This window comes from Rhinopithecus bieti, unplaced genomic scaffold (genome assembly GCF_001698545.2).
Source record: "Rhinopithecus bieti isolate Rb0 unplaced genomic scaffold, ASM169854v2 scaffold_45617, whole genome shotgun sequence".
Classification (NCBI taxonomy): Eukaryota; Metazoa; Chordata; class Mammalia; order Primates; family Cercopithecidae; genus Rhinopithecus; species Rhinopithecus bieti.
In genome coordinates, this window is record NW_016819136.1 from 1,676,865 (window position 1) to 1,693,931 (window position 17,067).

General features: G+C 37.1%; 1 protein-coding gene across 1 annotated transcript in view; it reads right to left on the reverse strand.

Moving 5' to 3' along the window:
* Nucleotides 1-17,067, reverse strand: part of CCDC191 (coiled-coil domain containing 191) — an 88,222-nt gene that overhangs the window by 48,970 nt on the left and 22,185 nt on the right. The window contains 3 exon segments of the mRNA XM_017858582.1: nucleotides 5,209-5,399; nucleotides 16,182-16,234; nucleotides 16,237-16,334. Of these exon segments, the coding sequence (XP_017714071.1) occupies nucleotides 5,209-5,399; nucleotides 16,182-16,234; nucleotides 16,237-16,334 (342 nt within the window).

Here is a 17,067-nt window from a genome sequence, read left to right on the forward strand (position 1 = left end):
AATCACTTAAATTTCTTACACCTTAGTCAGATGCAACTTACTTTGGTATGCTCACCTAAAGAAATGGTTTCAGACATAGGTGCCAGATAATCATAAATGGAAGGGCAGAGTTCCCTTATGAAAAACAGTCTATCCCAATTTCCTTGCAATCTGAAATCAGGGAATCTGTAGCCAGAGTATATAAATTGACCATCACAATGATATATAACTGCATGCAGAGAAAGGCAGTCTCTGCTTATCTAAGAATATGAAATACAAAAGGTTTGAGTAGGAATTTAAGTATGAACCTTGCTGCCCAGGATGAACACTCAATGATACCGAGTGACTGACGCATGTTTGGAACTTACAAGTCAGGAGAAGAATGCTGACTAGATATGGGACACTGGGCCAGAAAGTGAGTTTCTATGCCCCAGATTCATCCTCAAAAACAGTGTCAGTAAGCCCTATTATGCTGTCTATCCTACAAGAGTTTTTTTCTGAGAATCTAATTCAATTTAAAACAACCCTGAAAATATAGAACACAATTCACATGTAAGGTAATACCCACTATCTCAGGACAAGACTACTAGATATCTGAAAAGTGTCTTGAATGTTTTAAAAGCAAATGAAAAATGATACATATCACAAGCTGGTCATCTGATTGAGTGCTGTAATCTGATGCAGAACATAAAAAAGCAGTGACATGAACAGTTACATTTGGGATGAGCAGGTTCAGCAGGAGTAGGAATGAATAAGCTCATGCATTCAATAATGTGCCAGGTGCCCCCAGGGACAAAATGGAAGATAAAACTTTGTTTTAAAAGTTTTAAAGTTTTAAACTCTGTTTTAAAAGTTTTAAAGTGAGCCAGGCTATGAAAGCTTTGTCCTCTGCCTGTGTGACAGAGAGATCAGGAGCTCTACCAGGTGAAGATACCATGCGGCTTCTGGCTGCTCACCTGCATACCCACGTGAGCAGAGGGAAGGACAATTGAACATGATTAACAGGCACACTCCGTAAATGATTTCCAAAAGAACATTAAAATCCGGAGTACTGGAAATGAGAATATCTGATGGCCTGTTTTCAATTCAGCCTCACTTCTCCTCCCCGCCTCCAGGTGAGCCTGGTGGGTTCACCCTGACCTGTTCCTACACAAGCCTGCCTATGTACTAGTTTATTAGTTCTTCTCCAAACTAAAAAATGCCCTTTTCTAGTGAGCCACATTCTGCCTCTTTCAGAAGGTGGGGCTCATGAATTTCTATTTCTAGAAAGCTCCTCAGGGGATTATAATGAAGGATAGCCAAGTGTATGTCACTCCTAAGTATTTATCTTATGGTGTCTTCTGTTGCAATTGTGTTAAATATTTGGGTACAATTTTAACTTCCCCATTTAGATAAAAAAACTAGAAGGCAATAATGTTAAATACTTTTGTTCCCCTATCCTATCCCCAGGACTTAGGAGAGGATCTAGCATACAGTAAGCATCAGTAAAGCTGGTTGACTGAATTAATTTATCCCAATCAAACAGTATGAATGAATGAACGAACAAACAAATGAGATGGTTTGAAGAATGCCAAAGGGCCAGTTTTTCTCACTGGCCTGCCACATTACCCTCAAATCTCTGTCACTCCCACTTTGGGCACTGTTTCCAGACAGTGTCTGTTAAAATTAAAAAAATATATATGTCCCGGGAGGGATAACATATCAAGTGAGAATTACAGTAACAAAGAACAAAGGGCTTGAGGGACAAAGGGAAGAGATAAAAGCATGTTCCAGGAAAGGCCCGGGGCACTGGTGCAGAAGAGGGCAGGATTAAAGACTGTGGAAGTTAATACAGAGAAGGGCAGAGATGTGCCCCAGGAAAGAATTGAGAAATCTGGGAAGTGGGGCTCAGGAAGGACTGGCAGGAGATTTTTTTTAATTTTTACTTTAATTTTTCCATAGTTATTGGGATACATACTTACACGAGTAAGTTTTTTGGTAGTGATTTGTGAGATTTTGGTGCAGATGTTGAAAACAAACCCTGTTTCTTCACTGTTTTGTCTGGGGCTAGCTGTAAATGCAGACAGAAAGGGGGAGAGGAGGAATGGAAGATCTGGAACCAACTTTCAAAAGTGAACATGCTAAGGAAATTGAATATACAGTTTAAATTTCAATATCACCATCTTAAAGGGTCTAATTTAGTGTGTGTACTAGAATTTTCTTGTATTACTAAGTGAATCCTCAGGGTTTGGAAAATTTGTTCATGTTGAAGCTGCATCACAATATTGTAAGGAAATTTTATAACATCATTACCATAACTTATTTTAAAATAATCAAGATGAACAAAAATAGAGTCACCACAATTCCTATTAGGAAAATAAAGACACATTTTTAGAAGAAAAAAGTGGATGAATCCTTGCATTGCAAGTGAGACCCAGCACAGGCTCAATAAGGAAAGATGGTTGCTAAATTACAAATACTAAAAAGAGAGGGATTTGTGATTGCTTCAGAGAGAAAGTGGGAAGAACAGAAAGAAAAGGGGGGAAAGAAAAAAGCCCACAAGTCTGGGCCTGTCGTGGCAGACAGGCCAGTGAGTGGAAATCTAGGTGACAAACACACACATCAGTGAGGGAACTACAGGATGAGGACACAACTGACATTTAAATAATGAACATAATGAGTAATTTCAATGTCCAGGTGAGTGAACCACAGAATCACCTGTGTTTGGTCAAGCTGGTCAGAGCCAAGTTTCTACAATGAGTAACCATGATAATAAATGCTCTCTCTTATCTATTTAGATAGATGTCTATTTAGAAAGAATGCTTCAAAACCCTATCAAGTTAAATTGCAGGAGAGGAAGCAATTGAGTTCTTCATTTGTTCCCTGACTTGCTTATTATTCAACAGGTATGGATTTGGTGTCCATTGAGGCTGCTCTTTGCTCTGTGACCTTGAGTCATTTACTGTCTCTGGGCCTTACTTTTATCATCTGTAAAATGAGGGGCTGGATCAGATGATCCTTGAGGTGCCTTCCTGCTCTGGGATGTTTTTGCTCTATAGCTTTATAGTAAAAAATTATTATAAGTTAAATATTTTCTAACTCTGTCAGTTAAAAAATGTTTAGTATCCATTCTAAACATTTAAAAATAGTCACTTGAAAATAATTCACAGACACAAGACAAAAAGTTCTGAGAAGATCTTTTTTAAAAAATTGGCACATTATGCTATTATGAAATCCCTATTTAGTGCTTTTATATTTAAACAGTTTAATTGGAATGGAATCTTAAATTTTCCAGATTTTCCTTATACGAGTTTCTTCCAGCATGTAAATCTCATAGGCCACTTTTAACTTCAACATCCAAGTGTCCACTCATTTTATGCCTGCGTTCACACTGCATCCACATTACAACCCCAGTTTCCCTTCTTTATCCAACAAATCCTGCCAGCTGTTCCTTTCTGAGTGAGCTATCATCCTAATTCCTTGTATCAATCACCAGGTCCTCAGATTTTAGAAACAAACTATGGGAGAGTTTTCTCTGTTGGCCTCTTTTCTTTTCACCAAAGATTTCTCCCAGCATATCATAGGAAAGGGAAATTGACTAGGTCACCCTCCTGCTTAAAAAACCTTCAAGGATTCACTTTTTTTTTTTTTTTTTTTTTTTTTTTTTTTTTTTTTTTTTTTTTTTACCGAAGACTACCTTAACTCCATGTCCTGGCATTCAAGGCCATTCAGAAGTTGATGTACTTGACGACTACATGCTTGATAATCTCCAGCCAATCCAGATGGCCATCATCCCAGTCTCCCTGTCTCTACCTAGGAACATCCTATTGACCATGAAGAGCTCAGATCAAGACCCATCTTCTTAATAAAGCCTTTCCTGGCACTCTAGGAATCTCCTTAGCCACAGCTACACATTCTTGTCATGTTCTCAGCAGCAGATGGAGATGTATTATTCAGTTAACAATACTCCTCAATACCTGTACAGTCTCTAGATCTTGTTTTGCCTATTCATCTGTGAGTTCTTTGAGGATAAGGGGCCATGCACCAGTCTCCAGGCCTGATGCTATCACAGGCCTGATGCTATCAACTTTAGGGGGCACCATGCCCTTCTATGTGAAAATACTTGCATTTATCATTTATGCGATTTTTCATCCTGAATGAATGATAGAACTGCCAGTAGAGAAGTGATTACATATAAAAACATGGATTTCTCCCCAACTCCTAAGTAAACAAATGGTTCCTTCACATGGACACAGAGAGGGAAACAGCACACACTAGGGCCTGTTGAGGGGTGGAGGATGAGGGAAGGAAACTTAGAGGATGGGTCAATAGGTACAGCAAACCACCATGGTACACGTATACCTATGTAACAAACCTGCACATTCTGCACATCATTTATCACTTTTTTTAAGAAGAAATACAGAAAAACAAACAAAAAACCAAATGGTTCCTTTTACATCTGTGATTTTGATTCAAGAATGCAAACTTGAACTTGTAAATAATAAGAAGAAAAGTATTTGATTTTAAGATGATGGAATAAAGAAAGCCTCATTTGAAGACAGAATTCTGTGTCATTCACAAGCATAAGAAGGAGCTGTTATAAAGGTGTCAAAAAACCTCTAAATAAGGTGTGGAACAAAAGATGGTAGAGCGGGAGGAATCATTCTTGGCAGGTTGGCCCTCCCAGATGGATGCTCTCTGTGTCCTTAATTAACATTTTATGTGTACACAGTGATTTCTATGAATGAGAATTATTGGCATATAAGCCAAACACCCTCTTTTGAATTCTAAGATGGTCCAGGGTACAATGCTACTACACCAGAACCAAGGGAAAATCCTAATACTTGCTTCCCTTAAAGAAAGAAGATCATGTACAATGTATATTTTAGTTTAGTTTAGTTTAGTTTAGTTTAGTTTAGTTTATTGGAGACAGGGTCTCACTATGTTCCCCAGGCTGGTCTTGAACTCCTAGGCTCAAGTGATCCTCCTGCCTTAGCCTTCTGAGTAGCTGGGATTACAGCCACACTCCACTGCTCCTGGCTAGCATATTTAAATAATTTTGTTTACTTATAATTTTCAGTTAAAATTTTCTAGTTTGAGATGTAACAGAGAAAAACTGTGATTTCTGTATTTTATAAGTGGATAAGATTACTCTAGTCAGCATGTGTAAAGTTTATTTGTGGATTCTTCAGGAGGAAAATATCCTAGACAAACATACTAGAAGGATTTTCACAATACAAATAATGATACCTGTTTTCTTCCCTAAGATCATTTTCCAAGGCTTGAGTCTCCCGCTCCAACTTCTGGGATCTTGTGTAGTCTCTCCAGGCCCTCAGGACCTTCAGCTGAATCTTCCAGTCAGACAGGGTCCCAGCTTTCCCCAGCTTAATCCTATGATCAAGAATCAGCTTGTGCCAGGCAGAGAAATACCGTTTTTGACACTGCAGTGGAAACATTAGGAAAATCACCATCCATTAGCACTAGTGTTTCTAATATCTAACACTGACAGCCCTCTCCTCAGATTTTCCCCTCACACTTATTAAAAACAAATATAGGAACTGTTGTCTTAATGGAAGGGAAGAGACAAAACACAATTCCTTTATGCTAATAATGACAAGGAATATTCAATCATGCAAATGAGGCATTCTCAGCCTCACAACTTAAACAAAAATACTTCATTCTCATTGTAAGCCACCAGTCCCATGGGGAGCTGGAATAAGTCACATCTATGACACCAACCAAGGGGCTTGTTTGAGAAGCTTGAAAACCTGTCTCCAACATGACTCCCCCTGCCAAGGTGTCTTGGAGCTCAAATACCAACCATTTAATTCATTACCGTTTATAACACCACTAGTGCCCTACACAAGTGAACGTGAGAGATTCCATGAAGATGGGATGGAGTCTCTGGTCCCTGAGAATAAGACAGCTAAAAACAACAAAATCAGCTGGGCTACTACCACTGACCACTTTGGGGCTCTGGTGAGTCTAGAGAGACTAGATGTTCAGGCTGCCTATAATCTTCCACTACATGCATTTGACAGCAAATTAGACAAGGTCTACTGACCCTAAGGATGTCCCAAAGCAGTACTTTACTCATGATCCTAGTCTAAGGAAATCACTGAGACCTAGTCCTTGCCTGTATCTTCTCTCTTTTCAGCAAACTTTACATTCCTTCTAGATCGAATTACTTTCAGCTTTTGGCCTTGACACCAACCATGCCATTTCATAGTTTCCTATCTATGGTCACATTGGGTTGGTGCAAAAGTAGTTGCGGTTTTTATCATTGCTTTTCATAGCAATAACTTTTGCACCAACCTAATACTAATTTATCTGTCCCTCTTTTCTGCCTTCTTTCTGCCTAACTACTTCGGTAGTCACCTCTCTCAGGAAGCCCTCCTATTACGAATCCCTCCACCTAAATGTAACTGCCCATCCACTGTCTTCCTAAAGCAATCTATGCTTTCTTCAGCCAAAACTGCCAACATACTATATCATAATTACCAGTTTACCTTTTTCCCCTAGACTGCGAGCCTCCTGAGAGAAGGGAATAGGTCTCATAAATGGGAATGGTAAATCTGACCGTGGCATTGAGTGTGGGGAGCATTAAAACAAAAACTAACCTCATAGAAAGTGACTTCGTGGGAAATATGGAGGATGAGGATACCTGATGACCAGTTTCAAGGATGTGCCAGATTTATCAGGCAAATATTTACTGCTTCTTTCTCTATAAAAATACTTAACTTTCTTCATTTCAGCATCTACTAAGCAACCATCACTGTGTTTCAATTTGGGGACTCTGCACAAAATTGTTTGACATGACCTCTACTTTTGAGAGGTTATAGGGAAAGAGGATATATCAATGAAAAGACCAATAACATAAGAAAGCATCTACTAGAATTCTTAGAAATTGTCCATTTGGCCAGAAATGTTTTCCAAACAGGGTATTAGTTTATATTCTTGTTTTAACAAACTAAACAATATTCTTCATTATAATTTCTCATTAGGAGAAAACATGGCAAACTTTAAAAAGCCCTTTCCCTATGTCAAATGAGGCACATGTTCTAGATCTGTGGCACACCTCAGATCTCTTGGAGGGGATGAAAGAGGAGAAGGGAGAGAGGAAGCAAAGGATATTTGCTGAATACTGGACACTCTTTCAGTTGTAACAGGAAGAAAAGATACAGCTGCCAGGTTGAGGGGTATGCCTTTTGCATCATTTGTTTACCTGTTCCACAAAATACAGCATGAAAAACAATGGTGTTAACTTGTGTGCCACAGTCTAAAGAAAATGTTCTGTGTCTGTTTACCAGGTCCCTTTAAGAAGTCCTCTTGAATGACTTGGTAAAATATTCTATGTGTAGCTATCTCTAATTTTAACTTCAGGATTATTTCAAATGATGAAAAATAGTACAAACATAATCCATCTTGATAATAATAACACTATTAATAGTGTCCTTTGATTTTGACATTCCTTTTCTTTGTAAAGTTCAAAGCATCTTACATGTACTATATTTATTAATTTGCAAACCATCATTATAAAATAAAGATTGTAAATATTATTATGATTTACTTCACCAAGCTAAAACTTCAAGTAGAGAAAGGTTTAATGACTAAAATCACAAGTAAAGAGTTAGTGGTACACCTAAGGCTGAAACTGAAACATTCCAGCATCCTGATGACTCTAATCTATTAGGCAAAAACATCTCTCCTGAAAAAGAAGGGCACATTTTTTGCGCTTTTATAGTGAAAGAAAACTCTATACATAACTTACCATGGTAGAAAAGCATTGGTTAGGGACATATCTGAATGTAGGAGGGGAAATTTTGAGTTTATAAATTCTATAGTCAATATGTTTATTTAAAAATACTTATGTTGAGACTTTGAGACCAAAATGATCAGTTTTAAAGGTCTATAATTCAGGTTCACCACAGAGAAGCTAACAAGAGCAAAGTGACAGACCTGTATAGCAACTACTTTCTTGAAATTGACTTGCTATTGGTTTTTTCCCTGCCTGCTCAAAAAAGCAATCCCATTAAAATTTAAATTAAAAAAATAAAGTATGAATCAAGAATAGATGCTTAGTTATTCTTGATTCATAGCAAACATTATCCAGGTATACAGGAGTCCCATAAATGTGTTTGAAGAAAATATCTGGGAAAGGAATATACTCAGTTACATCTTCTCTGGAAGAAGATATTAGTTCTGTTTTTATTTAGAAGGGTGGCACACTTCCACAGTCCTGAACTATTTATTCTTTCTATTCCTCCCTACCCCCAGCTTACTTCCTGATGCTCCCAGACCTGCTTCTCCTCGTTAGTTTTCTATACTTTGGAACTACCATAGCGCTCTATCCCTTTGCTTTTTAAAACAAGACGTATGATTTAAAACCACAACTGGGTTGGAAGAGGAATACGTTCTGTTTAAGCCAGGCGAACTTAAGTTTTATCTAGCTAGGCAACTAGTCTGATTTCCCTCCATTTATTTCCTAGTTCATTTATTTTGTACCGTTTTAGTTCTGATAGATTTTCAAATATAGTCAGGCACTCTTTTCCTAACTTCCATCATCTCTTTATCATAGTTGTGGTAATAATTAAGGCTTGATATAGGTAAATAAACTACAGAAAGTCACTGGAGGAAGAACTGTTCCTAAGTACCTATCTATAATAATTTCTAAAATAAAATACTACCTGGTGAAATTTAGAAAGTTTTAAAGTGAAATGGTATCCTCCACACAAAATCTTCCACAATACATCATTTGGTTGTTAAGGATTCCACTGAAGAGAAGAAATGACAGCTCGCTCTGCTAAATTTATTACCTGCACTGGAGTTGCCCTCGTTCTGTTAGCCAGAAAAGCTCTTCCCTGAAGTGTAATCACACTACTGTCACTAGGAATGATTGACGTTAGGTGGAACAGCAATTTGCTATCTAATCTTCATTGTAATTCTAACCCTGTCACTAGAAATGCTTGTTCTGATTAATGAAGCGGGTAACTCATCAAAATTCCTCAGCTATTTCTCTTTTGTCAGAAAGTTCAGTGATAATTGCATCAAAATTCTCCCTCATGGAAAAATAAACAATGAATTGTTAAGAGGATAAAATGTCAACAAGTTTACAATTTATTTTTGCTGAATAGAACTAACTTTGTTGCAACTAATGGTTTAGGGGAGTTGGCAAAGGCTGGAATGTCAGGAAGAAAGCTACATTCCACACCCAGGCCCCTAAGTGACTCCTTGCTGTTCTCAGGCCAAAAGAACAGAAACTTTATTGCTACGAAAGGGAGCAATCCCCAACTTCCCTTTTCCTTTGCGGGCTACTGTGGCTGGGCAGAAGACACCACAGATGCTATGAAGTCCCTGGGGATTAGAGAGTTAGTTTTAAGTTGAAATGAGGAAGGAGAAAAAAATTGAATAAAAAATGGGATCTTTGTCATGGCAAAATAAATCTCCAGTAGGAAGTGCAGTATTGAATTCTGCAATGGAAAAGCAATACCCCGTGACCCATCCTATTCCGGATTTTCCTAATTTTACCCCAAAGAAAAGACAGGAAATCATGGTAATCCTCAACCCCAACTATATATGCTCATAACTAATTGCATTAGAGAAAATATACTCAGTTCCCAGAACACAGTGCTAAGACCTGAACTTGCTGCTGGGTTCCATGGAAAAGCCTAGAAGCCTAAACTTTGACAACCACTGCCACGTGAAATGATACCCCTGGCTATAGACAAAAAAACTACTTCTGTTATATCCTGGAAGATGTGATGCTCATTTTACTTCTATAGGAAATTTTTTTCTCCTTCTTCATTTCAACTTAAAAAAAAAAAAAACAAAAAAACAAAAAAAAACCCAAACCCTATCACTGTCCTAAAAGCAGAACCAAAGAATAAACCTTTACCCAACTTCAAAAATTATCAACATTCTGCCAATCTTAATTCATCTCTCCCCCAACCAACTTTTTTTCTGAAGTATTTAAAAATAAATCACAGATACCTCATATTGTATCATGCTATCCATAAATATGTCAATATGCCCTTACATAAGGCCATTTTATAAGTTCTTAATTCTGCTAAAAAGTTTCAATTGATAATATTGCTGTAATTATCTAATAGTTACGCTGTTTCACTCTAGAAATAGAATTTCAAGAAGCAATTCCTTAGTTTCACCAAATAGTAAATGCTTAACCAATAAAATTCTCTGGGTTCTTTACAGCAGAATGACCACAATGCAGCCTATCACCTGACCACACATTAGGATGGGGCTCCTTTCCCAATACCCTGAACATGAGTTCTCGTGACCTCAAGTCTGTAGGAAAGGCAGACCTACGGCTCCCTATCACCTTCTCTTTTCCGTCTTTCTTCATGTCCCTTAGAGACCTTCTTCCCCATCTCTACCAAAATCCCTGTTATCTGCCCACCCTTCATCCTTGGCCCCCACCAGACACACACAAACTATGCCAAGAACACAGCTTACTTCAGAATATATCAGACAAATGCTTGATTCACCTCCAGGATACTGTGATAGTAAGACAATGACGTGGTGCCTTTCATTCCTCACCCACATGGCTCTCAAGATCCTTATGATATTTACCTGAAATGTCTAGTGTTTAGGGGGGAAATAGTCTATTCTATACAATTTTAGGGAATGGGTTTCATTTACGCCAAAGTCTCTTTTTTCAATTTTTAAAAATCAAAATGTAATCAGTACTTGTTTTGAAAGACAAAAAAATCATATATTTAAAAACAGGAATCTCTGTAATAAAAAAGGCTTCATGGAACTTTGAAATGTCAAACACTAGCACAATGTTTAGGTAAATTGGTCCTCACTGTCCCCTCCATGAGAATGGGACATCTGGGTTACTTATAGGATGAGGAAAGAAAGAATATAACAAAATAAACAATTTCTTTACCAAAACTGACATTTTAGATAGAAAATTTCAACAGAGTTGGCTACATAAAGTAAAATATAATAATGCTTTAAACCCCTCCCAAGACATATACCACACATTGCCCTTGGCAATAAACCTAGCAGGGAGAGTTACATGAATCCCAATAATCTTCATGTGTGTGCTGGCATTTCTCTTTTTCTGTCGTTTTATTTCTAAAGAGGTTTTTCCTTTATTTCCCTCCCCTAACATAAGAAAACACTGCTGAGAGGATGGTTTGCTATGTGTCAGCTCAGAAACGGTTTTGCCTCAGTGGTGTGTAGGCAGTCCTGATAAAACTAAGATCTTTGGAAAGGAATCATGGTATATAAATGAGATATTTAACTGCAGTTTTCGTCATTCTGTCAGAGAAAAACTCCAGGCTTCTTTTCCATATATAGTATCCCTACGTTTCCTTGGTTTAGTTTGAGGTGGACTTTTGGAAGGTGCTGTGCCACAAGCATAACTATAATGATGATTTCTTTGGATCATTATTATTTTATTCTTTAACAGAAAAATCCAACCAAATAAACAAACTAAAACCTTCCCCCAAATAATTAAGATGTAGGTTAGTGTCACCCATATTTTATCTTTCTCTTCAATTTTCACAAGCAGCAAAGATCATAGAGTTTCTAATCTTATTAAGAAAACCAAAATGTATTTCAGAATAGGATGAGAATTAAGAAGGCCATTTTCCAAATAATATAAGAGTTTCACAGTTAATCCTTTGTTGTTTCTGCTAATGAGCAGTGACACACAGATTGCTGAATCTCCCCCAAGAGATTTCACTGCAAGATCAAAGAGAAAATGGGATAGGCTGGAAGTAGAAAGCTTCTATACAAAAAACAAATGTTTTTGACAAGACAAAGAGACCTGGCGATGAAAATGTGCAGAAAAGATGCATCAATAGTGCTGAACTTGTGTTTTGATAAGAGAGCCTGCACTGTTTCTCTCAGTCTCCTATTAAATAATGTGGCCCAAAAAAGATGTTAAGAGATACTCTGGGAGGAACAAATAAAATCCAGAATTAGGTGGGGCACGGTGGCTCACGCCTGTAATCTCAATGCTTTGGGAGGCTGAGGTGGGTGGATCATGAGGTCAGGAGATTGAGAACAGCCTGGCCAACATGGTGAATCAAAGTTCCATGTAGAAGTGGTGGATTGCAGGGTGAGGGCAGATAAAACACAAGATAAGCCTAAAGTATCTTATGGTACCAACAAAAAAGGAAGTGTCCAAAATAGGATGGAAGCATGTTGAAAGAACAAAGGAGCCAACTTATAGGTTTCCCAATAGACACATTGAAACAATCTGAATAACCAAGTAAACAACAACAACATTAGATTGTGACCCATAGAATAAAATAATTATCAATGAGCTCATATTGAATAAAATAAATAATTACATAAATGAATGAATACATAAATACACACATATATACATATACACATAGCTGAAGGAGAAGGGACCATCTTCCTTCTAGAAGAATTTCAATTAATAAGTATAGAAGAAATGACGGAAACACAAAATCACCATTAGACAAATACAACATTAATAATTGCTGCAGGCAAGAGCCACCAATGGATATTAACTTTAATGAGTGACAGTTTACAGAGAAACAAAATATTTTCATAGCTTCACAGTATCTCCTGAAAGACAAGGAGAAGGAAAAATAGCAACTTTACAATGGAGAAACCCAGCACACACCCTTAACCAAGTGATCGAAATTAACACCAGTATTTATGTCCTCCTTGTTAGGATATACAGAGAAGGGCACAGTATCACATCTTATAGTATTCTTACCAAAAATGCACAACCTTAAGCAAGGGGAAGAAAACACAAAAACACCCAAAAAGAGAGACAATTAAACAAAATATCTAACCAGTTCTCTTCAAAAATGGCAAGGTCATAAAACACAAGACTAAAGAAACGTCACAGATTGGAGGAGACTAAGGAGATGTAATAAATAAATGCAGTGTGAAATTATGGATTGAGTCCTGGAACAGAGAAAGAACATTAGTGGAAAAACTGGTGATATTCTCATAGGGTCTATGGTTTAGTTAATGGCATGTAACGGCAGCGTACCAATGCTAATTTCCTAGTTTTGATAATTATACTATGCTTATGTAAAATGTTAACATTGGGAAAAGTCGGGTGAAGGTTTGTTGCAGGAAGTCAGGGACCCTGAATGGAGGGACCGGCTGAAGCCATGGCAGAGGAACATAAATTGTGAAGATTTCATGGACATTTATTAGTTCCCCAAATTAATACTTTCATAATTTTTTACACCTCTCTTTACTGCAATCTCTGAACATAAATTATGACGATTTCATGAACATTTATCACTTCCCCAATCAATACTCTTGTGATTTCCTATACCTGTCTTTAATCTCTTAATCCTGTCATCTTTGTAAGCTGAGGATGTCGCCTCATGACCCTGTGATGACTGCGTTAACTGCACAAATTGTTCATAAAGCATGTGTGTTTAAACAATACGAAATCTGGGCACCTTGAAAAAAGAACAGGATAACAGCGATGTTCAGGGAACAAGGGAGACAACCATCAGGTCTGACTGCCTGAAAGCCAGGCAGAACAGATCCATATTTCTCTTCTTACAAAAGTGAATAGGAGAAATATCGTTGAATTCTTTTTCTCAGCAAAGAACAGCCCGAGAAAGAGAATGCGTTCCTAGGGGGAGGTCTCTAAAATGGCCGCTCTGGTAATTTCTGTCTTATATGGTTGCAGATAAGGGATGAAATAAGCTCCAGTCTCCTGCGGTACTCCCAGGCCTATTAGGACGAGGAAATTCCCACCTAGCAAATTTTAGTCAGNCATGGACATTTATTAGTTCCCCAAATTAATACTTTCATAATTTTTTACACCTCTCTTTACTGCAATCTCTGAACATAAATTATGACGATTTCATGAACATTTATCACTTCCCCAATCAATACTCTTGTGATTTCCTATACCTGTCTTTAATCTCTTAATCCCGTCATCTTTGTAAGCTGAGGATGTCGCCTCATGACCCTGTGATGACTGCGTTAACTGCACAAATTGTTCATAAAGCATGTGTGTTTAAACAATACGAAATCTGGGCACCTTGAAAAAAGAACAGGATAACAGCGATGTTCAGGGAACAAGGGAGACAACCATCAGGTCTGACTGCCTGAAAGCCAGGCAGAACAGATCCATATTTCTCTTCTTACAAAAGTGAATAGGAGAAATATCGTTGAATTCTTTTCTCAGCAAAGAACAGCCCGAGAAAGAGAATGCGTTCCTAGGGGAGGTCTCTAAAATGGCCGCTCTGGTAATTTCTGTCTTATATGGTTGCAGATAAGGGATGAAATAAGCTCCAGTCTCCTGCGGTACTCCCAGGCCTATTAGGACGAGGAAATTCCCACCTAGCAAATTTTAGTCAGACCGGTTGTCTGCTCTCAAACTGTCTCCTGATAAGATGTTAATGACAATGCGTGCCTGAAACTTCATTAACAATTCCAATTTCACCCTGGTCCTGTGATCTCGCTTTGCCCCCATTTTCCTTGTGATATTTTGTTACCCTTGAAGCATGTGATCTCTGTGATCCACACCCTATTCGTACACTCCCTCCCCTTTGAAAATCACTAACAAAAACTTGCTGGTTTTGTGGCTTGAGGGGTATCACGGAACCTGCCGACATGTGATGTCTCCCTCAGACACCCAGCTTTAAAATTTCTCTCTTTTGTACTCTTTCTCTTTATTTCTCAGACTGGCTGACACTTAGGGAAATAGAAAAGAACCTATGTTGAAATACTGGGGGTGGTTCTCCCAATAAAGGTTATTCAGAAACTCTGCACTATTTTTGCAGCTTTTCCGTATCAAATATTTTAAAACTAAGTAATCTGTTTTAGATGGGCTACTAATTTTGTAAAACTCTGCATATGTGTCTAACATTCATATTTGGCAGTTCCATCTAAAATATATATGATTGTACAGTGGACTTCAATACAATTTAAACATTTTTTAGAAAACATATCTTATTTGTCTCTAATTTGTTGGGAAATGTATCATGGTACTTTTTCCTTACGCTTTCTCAAGATGACTCCCTGAATACTTGTTTCTCTTCTTATTTTCTCTTTGAAATCCAAACTGTTATTACATAGGAGGAATACTAATTCCATCTGTCTCATGAAGAATGCAGAATCTAAGTCTTTGCTAACTTTTCTCAAAATGTTAACTCCAAGTCTTACATTTCTTCCTACTACTTTTCCTTCTGTTTTCCTGAAGCCAAAACTCTGACCAAATTTTTATTGGTTAATAACTGAGTAATTACAACCTCTTATCAGCTCAAAATGCCACCATCAAATATGTCTACTGTTTTAAAAAAATCACTTTGACTACTTTTTCCTTCATATCTTTGTTATCCATATCATATTCAAACTCCTGTGATTTCCAGGACCTTTGTAAGTCTATCCCTACATTTATCAAGCTCCCTCAGTATCTTCATAACATTCTCTTTTCTCTCGCTAAATCCATTCATTCACGTATTTATTCAATTAACTTCCTCTGAATTTCAGCAATGCCTAAGGCCCTGGGGTGGGTGTTGTAGGATATGTAAAATATACATATTTATCTTTTCTCATCTAACCCTCTCATTTACAAATCTGCCAGGTAAGTCCTTTTACCTGAAATGTTATAATCCCGAATTTCATACTTTTATCAATCCCACTTTATTGAATAAAACTGCTTAAGTAACCTGAAGAGGATATTTACTTTTATATTAAAAATCAGCAAGTTATTTTACAAAAGACTAAGTGAAAGAAGGGAGAAAAGGTAAAATAAAATGTAGACCATTAAAAAGAAAAGCACAGGTATAAACATATCATTGCCTTAGGATCAGAGCTATTAAAAGGCAAGTAACCAGTTCTTGTATCTTCTGAATAATCCAGAACACAGTGATCCTTATGACTGTCAAAGTGGAAGCCAAGATTTCAAAAATTGCCAGAGAGCTACCTTAGTTTAAGGTTAATACTAGTTAAATGCTATTCTGAAGAGGTAATTTAGGAAGAAGTCCATAATTTACCCACCTCACCCCAGTAATTTCCCAGGATCCCACCAGAGTATATAAAGAACAGCCTCAGAACAGGGGATCTGTGTTCTGCCCTGCATACCAGGTCAGCTGGGCACAAAGAACAAATGGCATGGGCAGTTTTGGTATTTGTGACGAGGTTCAACTGGACTTAGTTTTTACTTTATCCCATCTCTGATGGAGCTCTTTGTCATTTATACTACAGAATGCTAAGTAAAGAGACATTGCAATTCCCACCTGTTGATTTTCTTTGAAAGTTTGGATTAATAATTCTTTCAATTTCCTTTTCTTTCTTTTGCCATTTTTTCCTCATCCAGAAGAATGTGAGTACTTTGAAACATGACTTTTTCTGAACTATTTTGAGAATTCTCTTCTTGCCTTTTCTTCTCTCTATTAATAACAATTAAAAAATACATGTATATTTACAGTAGATTTAACAATAAGCAATTACAACTTACTGTAGCAGAATAAACACTGAATTTTCCTTTGGAATACACATATTTTTAGATCTGGCTCTAAAACTACATAGTAGGGTAATTTTTTTGGAGCCTTACTTTATTCCTTTATAAAATACAGATTAAATGAAATAAAATTGTTATAAAGTACTTTGAAAAGTAGAAAATCTTATATATACTATAGTATTGTTATTGAGTTGAACACTGAGCCATACTTCGATCAAAATTTGAGAGTTAACAACTACTGGATAGTCTCTAATATAGACATAAATTCTCTCCCATATACCGGGAAAAAAAGGATTCTCAAGAAAGGAATGAGATTCTTACTAAAAGGCCTCTTATAAGGTTACTAGAAAGAAGAATAACAAAAGAATCAGGTGTTATTTAATAAGGAGGGAATGGAATCTAGAATAATTTTTAAATAGCTGAAAAGAGAAAAAAATAAACTTAAATAGGAAAAGGCCTTTAGGTAAGTAACCAGAATTATTTTAGTAACTTTGTTGCTCATCTTTCTGAGCATCCTCTTTCTCACTCACCTATCTATTCTTCCTCATCCAGGCCATCCCTCTTTCGCTCACCAATTCAAACAAGCTCATAGCTATGGCCTTCTTATTGTAGTGCATTTAACTGCACAGATATATGTACGTGTATAAAGTATACACTATTAA